Source organism: Heteronotia binoei, chromosome 19 (genome assembly GCF_032191835.1).
Source record: "Heteronotia binoei isolate CCM8104 ecotype False Entrance Well chromosome 19, APGP_CSIRO_Hbin_v1, whole genome shotgun sequence".
NCBI classification, from domain to species: domain Eukaryota; kingdom Metazoa; phylum Chordata; class Lepidosauria; order Squamata; family Gekkonidae; genus Heteronotia; species Heteronotia binoei.
This window is the reverse complement of record NC_083241.1, coordinates 17,255,320-17,275,184: the sequence shown is the minus strand read 5'-3', so window position 1 is coordinate 17,275,184 and position 19,865 is coordinate 17,255,320. Positions and strand designations below refer to the sequence as shown.

The window sequence follows — 19,865 nt, the reverse complement described above, 5'->3', positions numbered from 1 at the left end:
GCCATTGGGCTGCGACTTGCCCCACCCTCTTTCCCAAGTTCCCTCAACCGTTTCATTATCCTGCTTCTCAGAGCCAAGGAAGGAGTTTGGGAAAGAGGTGAAGCAAGTCGTGGCCCCACAGAAGCGTGTGCAAAATCAGGCAGAAGAGCCATGGGGAAAAGGAGCACAAGACCGGGACAAAGGCTGGCGAGGAATCAGTCCATAGCTGTGTGCTTAACTCTCTGTTTCTCCTGCACAGCCAGCAGAACTCATTTCCAACAAAAGGCAGAATGGGACATGGAACACAGGCAAGGAAAAGTCAAATATTGTGACACCAGGACACAGTTCAGTCCTACAAAAGCAGAAGCTAAACACATGCCTGCCATTTTCAGTGCTGTTATGCACTGAGTAGTGATCATGCTTTGGCCTCAAATGGAAATCCCAAAATATTTATCAGGCATTTAAGTGAACAAGGATGTTACCTGTTGTGCTACTGAAGAGAGCAGCATTCCAGAGGAGAGGAAAGGGCAGAGACTCTATGACTTTGAACATTCAAGGGTTTCATCAAAGGCTATTAGAGGCTCCTCTAATCTATATTTTTAACTGTACCTTCTGCTGTAGGCCCTACCACCTCTGGTGATACTTCAGGCAGGACATCTGTAGCTGTGGGAGGAGTAAGGGGAACCTCTGGAGCAGCAGCTTCTTCTGTTTCAGACAGTATATGTGTATAAGCCTCTGTTTCAACTTGGGTCTCTTCTGGACGCTTGGAATATTCAGTTGGTTCAGAATCCGGGTCACTAGTGCTGAGTAGAATGTCTGGCAAAAAGGTTTCCTCTGGGCCATCTGAGGCAGGATGAGGGGGTGGCCCTGAGCTATCCCCATGAATCTGACTTCTTACTTCATATTGTCCAGAGGACAAGCCACTGATAAAAGGCACCCCAGATGTTTCTGGGTGACTTTGGGGTAATGCAGATGCTTCACTATCTGTCTCCAAAAAGGTTGATGTTTCTGGGTGGTGTTCAGGCAACACTGATGCTCCTCCACTGATTTCATGAATAGTAGAAGTTTCTACACTACCTTCATGAAATGTAGATGTTTCATCAATAACATCATGATATTCAGGGGTTTTAATGGTACTTTCAGAATATGCAGAAGCCTCTCCACTAGATGTGAAGGCATCCCCACTTGATCCAGAAAAATGGGGATGCAATGCTTCTCTCCCGCCAGCCAGTTCCTGTGAAACTGTTGGTTCTGTCACAGCCTCCACTAAATCAGAACTTATTAAAGTGACTTCTGGAATTCCAGAAGTTTCACCACTAGTTCCAGCTACAGCTGAGGGCTCTCCACTTAGGTCAGTGATGCCAGCAATTTCTCCACTAAAATATGGAATTCCCGATGATGCCTCACTGATGTCAACAGCCCCTGATGGCAGTCCACTAACGGTTGTCACATCATACAGTTCACCTGATATTTCCCCAGAAGGGAACCCACTAAATTCTAATGTTCCAGATGTTCCTCCTGCTTCCTGTGCAACAGAAGGCTGAGTTGCGACTTCCACCAAAGTTGTATCCACAAGAGAGATGGTAGGAAATCCAGATGGAAGTCCACTATAGTCATAAATTCCAGATGGCAGGCCACTGGTCTGACCAACACCAGAACTTTCTCCACTAATGTCTGTTAGTCCACTTGGAAGTCCACCAATTTCATGAGTACCTGAAGTCCAACCACTGAAGTCTATTTGGCCAGATGTCTGACCACTTATGTCCAAAATTCCTGACAGTGTGCCAGATAAATCCTCATCTCCTGAAGGCAAGCCACTTACTTCCACAAACCCTTTCCCTTCTTCTTCTTTAGTAGAAGGGGTTGTAATTTCAAATAAATCAGTACCAATGAAGGTAACCCCAGAAGGCTCACCACTTCCATCAACATCTGAACCCTGACCACTTAAGTCCACAAAGCCACTTGTATCAGGTATCCCCAATGGGATTCCGCCAAGGTAAGTTCCTGAGGATAGTCCACTGATATCTGGTAGACCAGATGGTTGTCCATCAGTATCAAATCCCGATGGTAATCCACTTATATCAGGTATCCCAGACAGTTCTCCGCTGATATCGAGTCCTGATGAAAATCCACTGATATCAGGTATTCCACTGATGTCATCTCCCGAAGGTAACCCACTGGTTATCCCACTAATATCCCACTCGGTGGAAGGCAAACCTGATAAGTCTCCATCTCTGCTGATCACAATTGTTCCTTTTCCTTCCACTTCCTTTTCTGTCTCTGTGGTTACAACTTCCACCAATGTGGCATTCACAAGAGACACAGTTGGAAATCCAGATGTATGACCACTGTAATCAAACTCTCCAGATGGTAAGCCACTGAAAAAGTCCACACCGGAACCCAGCCCACTGATTTCTGGAATCCCTTTGCCTTCTTGAAGTCCAGGGATTATTTCCCTGTGGTCTGGGATTCCAGAACCAATCCCTGATAATTCTTGATCTCCGGAAGGTAGAATGCTGACTTCAATAATACCAGAAGGCAGGCCACTTGAGTCTCCTGATGGTAGCCCACTTTCTCCAGAAGGAAATCCACTGAAATCTGGGGTTCCAGAGGGAAATCCACTTTCCCCACTAGGTTCAAACATCCCACTAGTATCTGGAGCTCCTGATGTCCAGCCAGCAGTTGTCTCCGTGATGGGAACTTCTGCACTTATTTCATCAATGTCAACAGGAGAAACAGCTGATGGACTCGCTAAAGAAAAAAAAACACAACAGAGAAAGAGGCAGATTAGAAAGACCCTGGTGAACAACACTTTGTGACAATTTTCATGGAGAAACAAATATTAAATCATTGGTCCACCTAATTCCGTAGCATCTGCTCTTGACTGGCACTCTGGCAGTGCCTCTTCAGGGCCTCTTCCATGATTAAAAAAATGTCAATGATTTTCAAAGCAGTGAGCTTTTTAAAAAAGTCTATTCAGGCCTTAAAAGTAAAGTGCTATGTCTGTTTAAGTAACAACTTGAATGGGGGGAGGGTTGAGATTAAAACACTACTTGCTTTGATGTGCCTGCTTGACATGCATAAATTAGATGCCACATCGGAATGGGTCGAATATGTGTTAGCCCTATCAAAAATTGGGGTAATTCCACTATTGTGGAATATGGCCTATGTATGCTGGGCTCAATGCCTCCTTAGAATCATAGAGTTGGAAGGGACCTCCAAGGTCATCTATTCCAACCCCCTGAACAATGCAGGAAACTCACAAACACCTCCCCCTAAATTCACAGGATCTTCATAGAATCATAGAGTTGGAAGGGCTTGTGTTGTGCTGCTGTTTCAGTGGAAATCAGCCATACGTGGTTTGTAAACCAACTGAGCCAGATAGAGGGACTATGGAATGAAATCCCAACTCACCATATATCAATGAGATGTTGGTTGGAAATACCTCCGTTCCCCACTCAGTCTGATTTTCAGAATCAGTGGCAAACTCCATTTCCACAGTTGTCTCTTCCCCAGAAGGGACCTCCTCAACCCCAGGGACCACTTGGGTTGCAATTAGATCCTCCTCAAAGTCCTCATACAGAGAAGGTAGAGCTGAAAGAAAGTTTGCTGTTGTGAATAGTCTTTTTCATCTCCAAGCCTGATGTTCTTCCCATAGAAAGCTTTTTTTTTTTTTTAACACAGTGCAAGGATGTCTCTGTCCTCCACCACCCCTTGTTTACTCTGCCTCAGCTATTGTGTTTGGGGTTTTGAAGAGAGGAAACTCTCTGTTGTTTTGAATGAGTTATTGTTCATCTACCCATGCAAATCACAGGATGTTCTTTGTCAGTGATAAATGGACATGTGTGAACCTGCTCAGCTCATTAGAGTTTGGACAGATGAAGCTGCCTTATACTGAATCAGACTATTGGTTATTGATATCAGTCTTGTCTATTCTGTCTAAAGAGCCCTGTGGTGCAGACTGTTAAAGCTGCAGTACTGCAGTCTTAAGCTCTGCTCACGACCTGAGTTTGATCCCTGGCAGAAGCTAGGTTTTCAGGTAACTGGCTCCAGATTGACTCAGCCTTCCATCCTCCCGAGGTCGGTAAAATGAGTACCCAGCTTACTGGGGGGAAAGTGTAGATGACTGGAGAAGGCAATGGCAAACCACCCCGTAAAAAATCTGCCATGAACACATTGTGATGCGACATCACCCCAGAGTCGGAAATGATTGGTGCTTGCACAGGGGACCTCTCCTTTCATTTTCTACTCTGTCTAGCAGTGCCTCTCCAGGGTCTCAGGTTCAGGCCTCTGACATCACTTCCTGCCTGATCCTTTTAGCTGGAGATGCCAGGGATTGAACCCGAGACCTTCTGTAGATGCACTACCACTGAGCTACAATATTCATCTCCCCCCCCAAATCTGAAGAAGGAACAGTGGAGTGAGTTTTTATTTCGATCATAATCTATTATTTGATAAAAAAATGAAATGAGCCACGTCCTTAGAAGGAATGATTGCAAAAAGGAAGCCATGATTGTCTACCGTAGCAAATAAAACAAAAGTCCAGTGGCACCTAAAAGACTAACATTTATTTCTATTTAAGCTTGCATGAGTCACAGCTCAACTGATTTCTGTAATCTTAGTTCTATTCACTTATCAGATGTCTTACTTTGCACTGATTCTGAGTCTCAGTGAGATATGCAAACTACAAACAATGTAAATAAAATAATAATATGAAGATCAAATTGGGAAGGAGAAATTGTACAAAGAGTAAACCCTATAAAACTATCAGTAAGAATGAAATGCTGAGCTAGCTCCATATGAACTCAACTTTGTCTCCACGCAATAGGAAGGCACAAGAGATAATTGCACCTCTGGGCTGGCCTGTATTCTACAAAGGGTTGTCCAACATTCCTCCTTGCCTGTAGTCCCCAGGAATACCTCAATTACTGTGAGGAAGATGAAGCTGAAAGGGAATGACTGGACCAAGAACCACTCAGGGCGGAAAGGAGATGTGAATCCTAATCTTCCCTGCTCTATTCCTTGGTTTTTACTTATATAGTTCACTGGCTTTCTGCTATTATTCTGGCTGGGGTTGCCAAGTCCAATTCAATAAATAACTGGGGACTTTGGAGGTGGAGCCAGGAGACTTTGAGGGTGGAGCCAGGAGCAAGGTTGTGACAAGCGTAATTGAACTCCAAAGGGAGTTCTGGCCATCACATTTAAAGGGACTGCACATTTTTTAAATGCCTTCCCTCCACTGGAAATAATGAAGGATAAGGGCACCTTCTTTTGAGGCTCATAGAATTGCACCCCCAGTTCAATCTTTTTGGAACTTGGAGGGTGTTTTGAGGAGAGGCACTGAATGCTATGCTGAAAATTTGGTGCCCCTACCTCAAAAACAGCCCCCCCTGGGTCCTAGATACCTGTGGATCAATTCATTATACCCTAAGGGAATCAGTCTCTATAGAGAATAGTGGAGTGCCCAGCAGACATTTCCCTTCCTTCCATGCTTTCTGATGACCCTGAAGCTGGGTGAGGGCCTCTAAACCTGGGGATCCCCTGCCCCCACCTGGGGATTGGCAACCCTAATTCTGGCCCTGTAACGTGTTAAAAGCAGGATAAAGAATAGGCTGTTACCTCTGAAGCAAAAGGCATGGTGCCTTGATTGTGGGTCTGGGAATCCTGTCTGATTGGGGTGCAAATAAGTGGTTCTCACACCGGGTTTGTCCCCCCCACAAGCAGGACGTGGGTGCAGGATGGGATAGCGGAGGCTGCCATCAGCCAGCCAGCCAGCACGGCAGTTGTCTAGGCCCAGTTTCCAGGCAGCATAGAGTTGTCCGGTGGAAGCCAGGGTAGCATTCTGGCTCTCACAGTGTTCCTGAGCTTCCAGGAAGGTGAATCGTTCTGGTTGGGTGGCGAAAAAGACCTCACCTAAGGAGGAGGAGGAGAAGAAATTGGATTTAAATCCTGCTCTTCACTCTGAATCTCAGAGTGGTCAGAATCTCCCTTAACGCCCCCTCCCCCACAACACACACCCTGCAAGGTAGGTGAAACTGAGAGAGCTCTCCCAGAAGCTTCCCTTTCAAGGACAGCTCTATGAGAGCTATAGCTAACCTGAGGCCATTCCAGCAGCTGCAAGTGGAGGAGTGGGGAATCAAACCCAGTTCTCCCAGGTAAGAGTCCACGCGCTTAACCACTACACCAAACTGGGTTCTTGGCTCAGACACTGCTTATTTGTCAGGGACAGATTTGACATGTAAACGTTAATGTAAAGAGTTTCTCACAAGAACCATAGAAAAACTTACCATTTAGTTTGTCAACATAGCAGTACACATCAAACATCTCTGATGCCGGGCGCATGCCATATGTCCGCACTCCTGGGACATCATCCTTGTCTCCTTCACATTTGCTCCGTGGAAAGACAATGGGGTATCTGACAACAAGGACAGCAAGGGTCACCCTTATTTATTTATTCGACTTACAGACCACCCTCACCCTTCACGTTCCAGTGTAATAAGCCACAGCAGCTACCATTTCCTATTCTGCATAACTATTAAAAGCAAAGCAACTGTACTCAACTTTGCGCCTGGTCTATGTCCCCTTTTTTGCATAAACTCTAAACAGCAACAAGTCAATGGTGGCAAGTCCAACAGTGCAATCTACCTTAGGCCATGATGATTCAACTCACTTGTGGGTCTCAATCAACTAGCAGTGGCAGGGGTGAAAAGTGTCAAATTACAACCCACTTATGGAGACCCTGTAGAGTTTTCATGGCAAGAGATGGTTTGCCGCTGCCTGCCCTGGAATACCTTGGTGGCCTCCCATCCAAACACTGACCAGGAGTGATCCTGTTTAGCATCTGAGATCTGATGAGACTGGGCTAGCCTGGGACATCAAGATCACAGTTGAAGGTCATTGGGGGAGATGGATTTTGCTAGAACTTCCCAGGACACCAGGCGTGACCTTAGGCTTTCTTCAAATCCCTCCTTAAAACCCTTCCCTCAAGATTTCAGGAATGCTACCTCTTCTACCTCAAAGCCTTTGATTTAACTAAAGAATGTTAGTATGGTGTCATGGTTAGATCCATATTTGCACCCCTACTTTGCCCTGGAAGCTTGCTGAGGCCAGTCACACAGCTTAAACTAACTCACAGGGTTGTGAAGATGAAATGGAGGGCGGGAGAACGTTGTAAGCCATCCATGGGGGAGAAAGATAGGGAATAAATGAAGTCAATAATAAATAAATAGGTGGGGATACACAAATATTCCACTTTTGTTTCTTTTTATATATATTTGCTGTGAACATTTTGTCTCCTCTGTTTCTTTTGCTTTCTCCATTTCTTTCATGCCATTTATATGCAAACCAGGTGTCAATTCCAACATCAGTTCTGACAATCAAATTCTTTTATCTTCTTGATCAAGGAAAAGATACACAAAATTGTATACTGAGTGCCAAGAAACTGTGGCCTGTTGGCTGTAAGCAAACGATCAAACTAGGCAGTCTGCTCAGTGTTTGGACAGGAGACCTCCTTGGAACTCCTGGTCAGTTATCTTGAGTTCCATGATGGAAGAACAGTGAAATGTAAATGCAACAAATGCATATAAAGCTTCCTTCTACCAAATCATCTAGCTCAGACTCTCAGTTGTTCTCCATGGTTTCACGTAGAGAGAGATCTTTTATACATCTTCTGCCTGAGATCCTTTACTTGAAGGACTCTCTCTTTGTGGCAGGGAACCTTGAAAACATAGAGTTCCTTGTCACATAAAGAGAGCCCAACATGCATATGTTATGTATACACAAATTCTGTACATACTATTCACAGATATGCTGTGATTGTATTCTTCTCACAGACTCAACTACAACATGCTTACAATGGCATAAAAGGTCTTCTCTTGTGTTGATACAGTCTGATGGAGGTTGCTGAAATGCTCTTATTTAGATATGCCTCCCCCCCCCCCCATGGCGCAGAGTGATAAAGCTGTAGTACTGCAGTCCTAAGCTCTGCTCATGACCTGAGTTTGATCCCGGCAGAAGCTGGGTTCAGGTAGCCGGCTCAAGGTTGACTCAGCCTTCCATCCTTCTGAGGTTGGTCAAATGAGTACCAAGCTTGCTGGGGGGAAAGTGTAGATGACTGGGGAAGGCAATGGCAAACTGCCCCATTAAAAAGTCTGCTGTAAAAGCAACGTCACCCCAGAGTTGGAAACGACTGGTGCTTGCAGAGGAGACTACCTTTACCTTTTACCCCACCCCAGCTGAGTCACTGTGTTACTGTACCTGACAGTCTGGTCCCTCAGCCAGCCGGCATCACACTGATCATAACCATCCTCATAGGCAGCCTGCAGTTGTTCGGGAGTGGCTATAACAGCGTTATTATCCAGGCAAGCTTGTTGGGCTTTGACAAAGGTTAGGGAATATCTATCAGTGGATGGTCGGTAATGAAAGACGGTGCCTGTCAAATGAATTGGAAGAGTTTTTGAGCATGAATCCACCAATATTTGAGGGAGTTTTCACTAGCACTGTGCTGAATGCTCTCTAATTTAAAGTGTTTCTGACACTGCCAAACAAATTATACCCCAAATTGCTTATCTCATCAGCCATTCACAGAGCCTCTATTAGCATTGCCCATGCTGCCACTTAATCCAGGGGGCTGTAGCACCTGATGTGGTTTTGTTTACAAGCATATGTAGTGCCATTACATGGTCAACAAAAATGACATGTTGCACTCCAGCAAAAAAAACGGACTGAAGGGCTGTGTAAGTAAACGAAGCTGAGGGTTGTGACAACAAACAAGGAGCATGAAAATGGTGCTGAGAAGACGCTGTTGAAATAACATGAATATATTCACAACAAGCACCAAAAAGTGTGAGGAGCTTGTTGATTCTCAGTAAAACAGCCATGAAACAAAGTACATTGTTTTGGCTTAGCCCTAGTTTCCACAGTCCATTAAAGACAGGGCAAACTGTAGTCATCACTGGGTTGTTGTAAGAACTGAATGTTATAATTGGAAATGCGTATTGAAGTTTGGCCAGGTAGTTACCTGTGGATGGCATGGGCTGCCCGGGGATGTGTCCAATGTCAGGAGCAACTGTCCCTGGCACAATCTGATCCTCTACTGTAAATGGAAAAGCAGACTCCACTGGTGGTGTTGCAGTAGCCCACAAGGTCTCTTCCACTGAGCTCACGTCTGGAGTATCAGTGGTGAAAAGAGTGTCCAGCACTGAGACGGTGGCATTTTCTAGACTCTCCCAAATTCCCACCTCAGTCCTGTTCTCTGCCTCATCAATGAAGTCAGTAGCAAAGAGATCCGGAGTTGCTGTGAAGCCTTCATCTAGCTCTGAAGCAGTGGCTGTAAAGTCTATTGGTTCCAACGTTGCAATGCTGCCCCGGGCTTCCTCCTCTGTGACATTGCGTGGGAAGTACAGCTCCACATCTGTCTGGGTGACTGTCTGGATGGTGAAACCGCTGCCCAATTCACCCATTGTCTCATCAGTGAGGTTCTCATGGATGATTGTTTCAAAGTCATCACCTAGGGTAAGGAGAAAATGTTATGAAAGTGACATCAGCTTCTCCATGATGCCTTGACCCAGCTCCGGCAGAGAAACCCTCTTCCTTCTTGCTACTATCAGTGAGTCCAGAGTCTGCTATAAATGAGTCCAGAGGGGAAAAGAAGCCTCAGCCAGGCATCCTTCTATAATTCCAGGAGAAAAGCTTGAGGAAGAGTCCCCCTTGGCTGCAGAGCGCATTATTGGTGCTAAGAGCTTTTGCTCATGCAAATCTGACATCCTTCAATGATCCAAAAAGCTCCCAGGGCCATGCAGTAGAGGACTGCCTCTATGGAAGCAAAGATTACATGCACATCCTGCCTCTTTCCTACCAAACTCAAGGTGATGTACCTAGGTTGCATCCTCCCTGCATCATTGGATGTCAAGCAGTTCTTTTGCTATAGTGAAAAAGGTAAAGGTAGTCCTCTGTGCAAGCACCAGTCGTTTTCGACTCTGGGGTGACGTTGCATCGCAACGTTTTCACGGCAGACTTTTTCACGGGGTGGTTTGCCATTGCCTTCCCCAGTCATCTACACTTTTCCCCCAGCAAGCTGGGTCCTCATTTGACTGACCTCGGAAGGATGGAAGGCTGAGTCAACCTTAAGCCAGGCTACCTGAACCCAGCTTCCACTGGGATCGAACTCAGGTTGTGAGCAGGGGGCCCTGACTGCTGTACTGCAGCTTTACCACTCTGCGCCTTGGGGGTCTTGTTTTTCTATAGTACTTGTTCACAGTCAGGACAATCTACTTGTGAATGCTTGCTATAGCATCATCAGGGCTTTTTTTGTAGCATGGATTCCTTTGACTATTAGGTCACACACCCCTGATGCAGCCAATCCTCCTGGAGCTTACAGCAGGCCCTGTGCTAAGAGCCCTGTAAGCTCTTGGAGGATTGGCTACATCAGGGGCGTGGCCTAATATGCAAAGGAGTCCCTGCTACAAAAAAAAGCCCTGAATATGACAATAATTTGGAGACAGGTATGGGGGTCCCAGCCAAGCTCTGTCCAGAATGCTTTCTTTCAGCAAGGCAGCCCTATCCTGTGCCTTCTGAATTTAGAACGGGCACAGACCAGCAGGGATGGGGAAATAACCTTTTTCCTAATAAGTGAAATTTCTTTATACGGAAGGAGAATAACTCCCAGCACATTTTCATCATTGGAATTCCACTCACAAGGGTTTGAATGCATCCAGTTACAGTCACCGCTGCAATGTGTTTTAGAAGATAGAATGAACTCGGCAAGAGAATTACTTAGTGCATTTTAACCCTGTCTTTTCCATCAAGGAGTTCAGGGCATCATGTATTGTTCTTCCTTCCCTATTTTACCTTCACGACAGCCCTGCAAAGTAGATGAGTCTGAGAGAATGACTGACCCAAGGTCAGAGAGCCAGTTTGATGTAGTGGTTAAGTGTGTGGACTCTTATCTGGGAGAACTGGGTTTGATTCCCCACTCCTCCACTTGCACTTGCTGGAATGGCCTCAGGTCAGCCATAGCTCTGGCAGAGGTTGTCCTTAAAAGGGCAGCTGCTGTGGGAGCCCTCTCCAGCCCCACCCACCTCACAGGGTGTCTGTTGTGGGGGAGGAAGATAAAGGAGATTGTGAGCTGCTCTGAGATTCGGAGTGAAGGGTGGGATATAAATTCAATATCGTCGTCGTCACTCAGCAAACCTCATGGCAAATTATTTGACATTACTGGCTTAATTTTTTAAAAAATCTGCAAGTCTTTAGATAAATAGTGTGACACCAGGCATATTTACTCAGAAGGATCCCAGATATGTGTGCACAGGATCACAGCCCTAGGGTTTTTTTTCTGCAATAACAACAACAGCATCAGAACAGCAGCAGCAACAAAAAAAACCAATACAATTTTATATTGCACTTTAGAATGCTCAAAGTAAATCAAAATTGTAAGGCACAATATTCAGCAACATTTACATTTGCTTCAATCCACAGGAGGATCGGGTACATGTATTCTGGCTTCCACATACCTATCCCTGACTGGATGGGAAACTGCATGTGTGAACAGGCTTTGTGTGTGCATTTCATTCCACTATGATGGGTGGGCCAACGGTAGCCCTCCAGATGTTTTTTACCTACAACTCCCATCAGCCCCAGCCAGCATGGCCAATGGCTGGGGCTGATGGGAGCTGTAGGTGAAAAAACATCTGGAGAGCTACTGTTGGCCACCCCTGCACTATGATATGTGGGGCTGCACTCATGGAGACCTTTTAATATTTCAAGAATTCTAACAAGTAGCTCTTTGGGAAGAGCTTAGTTCCTCCACACCATCTTCCCCAACCCTGCCAAGCAGGTGAACAGCAGGATTGTAGCGATTTGAAAAGGTTCCATGCATTTGCCATCCACTCTTTTGGATCAGAAACACTGTGTTGTGCTTTGGGGTTTCAATGTGGGAATATACACAGCAGAGTTTAACCCAATAGTTACACCTCTGTAACTATTTGGTTAAAACTCATCTGAACCCGTTGGGGCTCATCCCTGATTTTCTGACATCAACTCCTCATCCCCAGTGGTCTCATAGAGTAGTTGATAAACTGAAATCAATTGGTTAGATCCTGAAAATTTATTAGAGGGAGGGCAGAAGTATGCAAGGAGTTTGATTTCTCAAAGATTTAAGGATATCGAAGCGCAAAATGATTATGCAGCCCTACCTTGTTATTACGAGAAACTGAAACTGGGACCAAGCCTAAGATCCACATCTTATTTTGGATTTATAAAAAATCCTATTTATAGATGGGCATTTACTAGAGCCCATTTCGATGCGCTCCCATCAGCAGTCCTTTTTGGTAGATATACCCGGACTCCCATGCATCAGAGGATTTCTTTTTGTGCGTCGGATCAGGTGGAGTCAGCTGCCCATTTATTTCTTCATTTTCCTCTGTATGATGAAGAGAGGCAGCAGCTGCTGATACCCCTGCTCTCACATTTGAAACCATTGGCAAATTATTGTAAATATGCCGAGGAACAAGTGATGAAGTTTTTATTGGCTGACAGTTATGAATCCATCTCACGCAAGGTTGCTAGGTATTGTTATCTGGTAATTAAAAAGCATAGATCATACTGTAAGTTGAGTTATTAGTGAAGGATTAGTTCAGTCCGGAATTTTAGGAATTATGGCTGTAACTGTCTATTGCCATGTTCTTATACTGTATTATCTTATATTATTTTGTATGCTGGTCTTATGACTGTTTTTAATAAACTTCGCTTTGCAGTAGAGTTTAAGATATCCTAGCTGTAACCTTCAATCTCTTCAGTGTGTGTGTGTGTGATTAAAGTGAAGTCAAATCGCAGCCAATTTATGACCACCCTAAAAGGTAAAGGTGCAAGCAGCAAGCACCAGTCGTTTCCGACTCTGGGGTGATGTCACATCACGACGTTTTCACAGCAGACTTTTAATGGGGTGGTTTGCCATTGCCTTCCCCAGTCATCTACACTTTCCCCCCAGCAAGCTGGGTCCTCATTTTACCACTTGGAAGGATGGAAGGCTGAGTCAACCTTGAGCCAGCTACCTGAATCCAGCTTCCACCAGGATGAAACTCAGGTTGTGAGCAGAGAGCTCAGACTGCAGTACTGCAGCTTTACCACTCTGCACCACGGGGCTTTTAAGGCTAGGGAGAAACAGAGGTGGTTTGCCATTGGCTTCCTCTGCAGAGGCTTCTTTGGTGGTATCCCTTCCAAGTACCAACCCTGCTTGGCTTCTAAGATGTGTCAATATCGGGCTACAACACCCTGCCTCCCCTGCTATTAAAATAATTGGAACTAGCCCAGGAAAACTGAGTTTTCTGATATTGCAGCTGCCACAATATCCTGAAATGCTGCTGACCTTGTGCTCCTTTCAGTGAACTCACCAGAGTAGCAGATGGCATCATAGCGAGAATGGGGGTGAGGATATCCTGTCTGATTATCATAGAGGTACACAGTTCGTACTCCCACCAGGTTGCCACCACAGTTGGGACGTGCCTTAGAAATGGGGTACCGGACACTGCGGTCTGCCAGCCAGCCAGCACTGCAGACATCCATGCCATCTTTCCAGGCCAGATAGAGTTCTCCTGTAGTTGCCAAACGGGCACCAAGACGGTGACATTTCTCTGCTGCTTCTGGGAAGGTGAACTTCTCTGGGGAGGTGGCATAGAAGACTTTACCTGCAGTCACACAGCAATGATGCCGATGGTTAGATGACAAGTTGCATTTCTTGTTCCTTTATCAGCTTTTCCCTTCCAATCCCATTTCTTAGGGCCAGACTACAGACATAGAATCATAGAATCAGAATCATAGAGTTGGAAGGGACCTTCAGGATCATCTAGTCCAACCCCCTGCACAATGCAGGAAACTCACAAATACCCCCACCACACACACTAAATTCATAGGATCTTCATTGCTGTCAGATGGCCATCTAGCCTCTGTTTAAAAATCTCCAAGGAAGAAGAGCCTACCACCTCCTGAGGAAGCCTGTTCCATTGAGGAACTACACTAACGGTCAGGAAGTTCTTTCTGATGTTGAGCTGGAAACTCTTTTGATTTAATTTCAACCCATTGGTTCTGGTCCTACCTTCTGAGGTAACAGAAAACAATTCTGCACCATCTTTTATACGACAGCCCTTCAAGTACTTGAAGATGGTGATCATATCACCTCTCAGCCACTTCCTCTCCAGGCTAAACATGCCCAGCTCCTTCAACCTTTCTTCATATGACTTGGTCTCCAGACCCTTCACCATCTTCATTGCCCTCCTCCGGACATGTTCTTCATATGACTTGGTCTCCAGACCCCTCACCATCTTCATTGCCCTCCTCTGGACCCATTCCAGCTTGTCTATATCCTTCTTAAAATGTGGTGCCCAAAACTGATCACAGTGCTCTAGGTGAGGTCTTACCAGAACAGAGTAAAGTGATTATACTCCTGTTGATACAGCCCAATATTGCATTTGCCTTTTTAGCCACTACATCACACTGTTGACTCATGTTCGCGTATGGTCCACTAACCATAGTGGAACTGGGATTCTAATAACTGACACTCCTAGTGTAAAATTCAGGTTGGGAAGAGCGCTAGCCAGGGTCACAGAGAATGGAAAGAGGGGGTTAATTCTTTCCCCCTCCCTGTGTATTTCCTCAGTCAATAGGAACCCTGAACTGTCTGCTTTAAGCCTCAGTAAGAAAAGAAAAAGACATGCACAAATCCAGCACCTGTCTTTTTTTTTTTTTTTTGTCAGGCTTGAAGCAGCACAGCCATTTCCAGTCAGGGAGTTAACTTGCAGGATGAGAGACCTAATCCACATCACCTTCAAAATGGTGGCTTTTAAAGGCCATTGCATATCTGGTGTTTCAGTCACAAAACTCCTGTGTCATGTGAAGTCTGGTCCATTTTAAAAATTGTTGGAAGCTTCGTCGAGATTAATATGCTAAGAGGGTGGACATCAGTCTTTGAAATGAAACTCTGAGGAAGGGGGAAAATGTTTTGGAGACCGAGGTCCAACTCCTATGTCAACTATGTCCTTTGTCTATGGGATCCTTTGGATTGTGATGTTGCCTTCTTTAGAATGTGGGGTTAGAGAGACTCGCTGTTACCTTCCATTTCCTCTGCGTAACAATACACATCATACATCTCATCTGTTTCACGAATGCCGTATGTTCTTACACCAGGAAATTCATCCTTGTCTCCATAACAACCTTCTCGGGGATGGTGCATTGGATACCTAAGAGTGCAAAGGTAGGACAGGTCAAGCAAGGAATGAATATGTTAGCTGGAAGCAATTATTTCGCCTGCATGCTTGCAGGTTGCAGGCAACATCCTGAAGAACAAGGCAGAACATGTGGACCTATGAGGAACTTGGACTGGCACCTCTGAATATGTATTGGAATTTGGAATATTCCAAGCATACAGGCACTCTGTTGCCGAGGGTGGCCAGTGGAGGTGGCGGTCCTCTGCCACCAGGCTCTGCCCCCCCACCCGATCAGCTGGCCTAGGAAGCCCTAGGCCATGTTGCCAGCATCTCACAGGAAGTGACATAATCATGCCATCAACTTCTGGGTTATGTTCCAGCATTTGGGAAACAACTTTTATGGTAGAAGCCAGTTTTACCATAGAGTTTTTGCCCAAATACCAGAGCGTCACCCAGAAGTCACTGGCAAGATGATGTCCTATGATATACCAGTGATGGGGCCTGGCAACCCAACTGTAGCTTGAATCTTTACCTCCAACAGGGCAAATAGCAGCAGAAAAAGGTACAGGGAAAGTTAAATCCCCTTCCCCCATGCCAGTGTCCTGATCCAGATCAGGGGCCCGCAAATCTGGATTTTTTTGGGGGGGGGGGGGAGAGTGCTTCAGAACTCCAATTAATGCTCCTGAATTTTCCAAACAAACAATAGTATTGACAATATAGGTGCTAGATCTGCATGAAAACTCCCAATGAGACAGCTGGATTCATGAACTGGTATGCAATTAAGCCAATTGCTAATAATAATGAACAAATCATTGCATTGCCTATAAAGATCAATGATTATGAATGGAGAGTATGATGCACAATTAAGGCACCTGCTAATAACAGGTGCAACTCTACTACTCAGGGACTGGGTATCTAGTGTGCATTTAAGATAGCTACAAAAACAATATGCTCATGGCATAATACATGTGTAGAGTAATTGTCTTGAATACGCTGTGCTGGCACACAAAATATCCATGTTAATAAATGTTGCAGATGTTAATATGTTCCAAGCTTTTGGCCTCTGATCTTTTCCTATTTCTTTGCTTATTGTACAGTCTGACTTTCCTCCATGGTCAGTTTCACATATTACCATCTTCCATCAGTTTCACACATCACCACCTTCCAGCTGTTTACCTGACAGTCTGATCTGCCAGCCAGCCAGCATCACACTGGTCAAAGCCATCCTCATAGGCAGCCTGCAACTGCTCAGGGGTTGCAATGACAGCGCTGTTCTGGATGCACGCCTGTTTGGCCTTCTCAAAGTCCAAAGTGTATCGGGTAGAGATGGCTCTGTAATGGAACACGATGCCTGGAAAACACATCCACCAACATAAACATCTGTCAGTGGCTGTTATAAACTAAAATGGCAGGTGTTAAATAAAAGCAAGCTGGGGGTGGGGGAGAGCAACAGAACGCTACAGGAAATTTGGGCCATTCTCTGCAATCAAAGTCTGGCTTCTCCAGGATCTGCAGCCCACAGAAATACAAAGGAGGATCAACATATCAGATCATTTTCTTGGTATCTCCTCCCCTCTTATCACCAGTCAAAATATACCTCTGAATTTCTTTTTCCAGTTTGAGCTGATTAGAGGTAATACATGACACCAGGAATGTTGGCTAACAAAAATGTAATATTTCCAGAAATTCAATGGAATCTTTTTTGGGGGCAGGGGGAAGGGGAGGAGGGAATGGAAGTTTGATGGAAAATTAAATTCTTATCAACTTTAGACTTATTTTGCTGATTTAACAGTAAAAATTTATAACTCAGCAAATAAAATTGTACTATAAGGCATAATTATGGAATTTCAAAGTATAACAGTTACAGAGTTACAGCCTTTTAAGTCCAACAGAGTTAATAAGCTTAGAAGGGTGTAGTTTGGTGTAGGACTGCACCATAAATGCTTTAGCACAGCTAAGAACATAAGAGAAGCCATGTTGGATCAGGCCAATGGCCCATCCAGTCCAACGCTCTGTGTCACACAGTGGCCAAAAAACCAAGTGCCATCAGGAGCTCCATCAGTGGGGCCAGGACACCAAAAACCCTCCCACTGTGCCCCCGCCCCAAGCACCAAGAATACGAAGCATCACTGCCCCAGACAGAGAGTTCCAACAAAAAGCTGTGGCTAATAGCCACTGATGGACCTCTGCTCCATATGCTTATCCAGTCCCCTCTTGAAGCTGTCTATGCTTGCAGCCACCACCACCTCCTGTGGCAGTGAATCCCACATGTTAATCACCTTTTGGGTGAAGAAGTACTTCCTTTTATCAGTTCTAACCCGACTGCTCAGCAATTTCATTGAATGTCCACGAGTTCTTGTATTGTGAGAAAGGGAGAAAAGTACTTTTCTCTACCTTCTCTATCCCATGCATAATCTTGTAAACCACTATCATGTCACCCTTCCGTTGATGTTTCTCCAAGCTAAAGAGCCCTAAATGTTTTAACCTTTCTTCATAGGGAAAGTGTTCCAAACCTTTAATCATTCTAGTTGCCCTTTTCTGGACTTTTTCCAGTGCTATAATATCCTTTTTGAGGTGCGGTGACCAGAATTGTACACAGTATTCCAAATGAGACCGCACCATCGATTTATACAGGGGCTTTATGATACTGGCTGATTTGTTTTCAATTCCCTTCCTAATAATTCCCAGCATGGTGTTGGCCTTTTTATTGCAATCACACATTGTCTGTGGATATACTTGATATGAGAGAGAGAGAGAGAGAGAGAGAGAGAGAGAGAGAGAGAGAGAGAATTGCAAGCTGCTGCATTCTGTGTTAGCTTAGCATGGTGAAAGTCTTTGCCACCTGAGAGTGGCAAAAGGGGGAAAAAGGCTGAAAATTAAAAAAAAAACCCAAACCTTTTTTAGTTAACAAAACACAGTATATTATTTGGACAGAAAATTGACTCACAAAAGTTTATACCCTGGAAAATGTTCTATAAATAATAAAAATGAACTTTTAAAAAAATGCTCCTCCCTCCCCAAGGATTTCTCTGAGATTTTTTTCCCACCAGGTCATCTTATTTTTAACTAATGGTAGAAATAGAAGTGATACCATTCTCATTAGTATAATAGGACCATTTAAAAATAAAAATATCAGCTGTGGCAAGCAGTTTAGAAGTTAACAACAAGAACTCACTCACCTTCTAACATGTGCCAAAACATACATCATTTTATGACCATACTACAGTGATCAAACATTATCTTATTTGGGCGGGGGGAAGCAACAGAAAGCTAGAACTTGTGCTACATTTCTCGAGTGTGGAAATTATCTTCATTTTGGATTTTTTGGGATCTTGACTGCTGATGTTGCTGAGGATCTGGTACTACTTTATGTGCTTGCTTCTGTATACCCACAATATTGCAGTCTAACAAGAAACAACCAGAGCGATTAAGATAATAGAGTCATAGAGTTGGAAGGGGCCATACAGACCATCTGTCAAGCATGCATATTTCTGTGTGCCATGATGGTTCCTTAGACAAAGAGCAGATCACCAATCGCTCCTGCTCCCCCCTTCTTTACGACCTATGGGCAAGTAATAAATCCATCTGGCCCAAGGATGTTTATGTTATAGCCTGGCCGGTAACAGTGTGATGTGCCTCCCCCCAGATTCACACAGACAGGTCTTATCCGGTCTCAGAGAAGTGTGAGAAAGGGAGATGTTTTTAATAGCCTACATTCCTTAGTAATAAAAGAGATACTATGTAGTAACCTTTGAACCCGTGACTCAAACTGCATCTGCATGATACCCTTTGAAACTATCCTATAAAGTAACTATGTAAACCTGTGTATGTCATTACTTCCAAGGATTCTGGCCTTGGAAAAGCTTCTGAGTTTCTACAATAAAGCAACTTTTGATTAACAACAAAAGACTAATTATGAGAAATATCTATGCTTGACACCATCTAGTCAAACCCCCTACTCCGTACAGGATCAGCATAAAGCATCTCCAACAAATAATCATCCTGCTGTGTTTCGAAAACTGCCAATGAAGGGGAGCTCAGCACCTTCCTAGGCAGCTGGTTCCACCTCTGAACTACTCTAACTGTAAACAATTTTTTCCTAATATCCAGCTGGTACCTTTCTGCTTGTCATTTGAGCCCATTGCTTTGGGTCCTGTCCCCAACTGCCATGTGGAACAGCTCCTTGCCCTCCTCTCAATGACAGCCTTTCAGAAATGTAAAGAGAGCAATCATGTCCCCCCTCGATCTCCTCTTCTCCAGACTGAACATTCCCAAGGCCCTCAGCTTTTCCTCATAGGGTTCTTCCTCCAGACCCTTGATCATCCTCATTCTTTTCTAGGGAATGATCTTTTGAGAAGTCAGAAGTGCTTAGGAAAATAAGAGCACAACATAACATTGTCCTCCAGGTTTCTTGTTCTAAATGAACTAATTATACCAAAGACATGGAACATTTCTGCCGATGGAAGGGATGTTGGACAGGGGAATAGGGTGTGTTTGCACCAGGAGCAGCTCGAGGAAAGAACTGGAGGTCCTCAGCAGAACGGGGGGGGGGGGGGGAATCAGCAAAAATACTCTCCTCCTGTTTATAGAAAACCTTCACATGATCCAACCCTAGGGCAACACTCTTCCTTAATGATCTCCCACTCTTCTGTGCTTGCTGGATGTAAAGTATATGGTCATCAGTTCAAA

At 44.7% G+C, this 19,865-nt stretch overlaps 1 protein-coding gene across 1 annotated transcript in view; it reads right to left on the bottom strand.

Annotated features, from left to right (window-relative positions):
- ACAN (aggrecan) overlaps window positions 1-19,865 on the bottom strand; it is a 119,346-nt gene that overhangs the window by 47,824 nt on the left and 51,657 nt on the right. The window contains exons 4-12 of the mRNA XM_060260015.1: window positions 16,353-16,527; window positions 15,082-15,209; window positions 13,368-13,661; window positions 8,999-9,487; window positions 8,236-8,410; window positions 6,267-6,394; window positions 5,599-5,892; window positions 3,394-3,573; window positions 589-2,730 (exon numbers count right to left, since the gene is read on the bottom strand). Coding sequence (XP_060115998.1) covers window positions 589-2,730; window positions 3,394-3,573; window positions 5,599-5,892; window positions 6,267-6,394; window positions 8,236-8,410; window positions 8,999-9,487; window positions 13,368-13,661; window positions 15,082-15,209; window positions 16,353-16,527 — 4,005 coding nt within the window. The remainder of the gene's footprint in view (window positions 1-588; window positions 2,731-3,393; window positions 3,574-5,598; window positions 5,893-6,266; window positions 6,395-8,235; window positions 8,411-8,998; window positions 9,488-13,367; window positions 13,662-15,081; window positions 15,210-16,352; window positions 16,528-19,865) is intronic.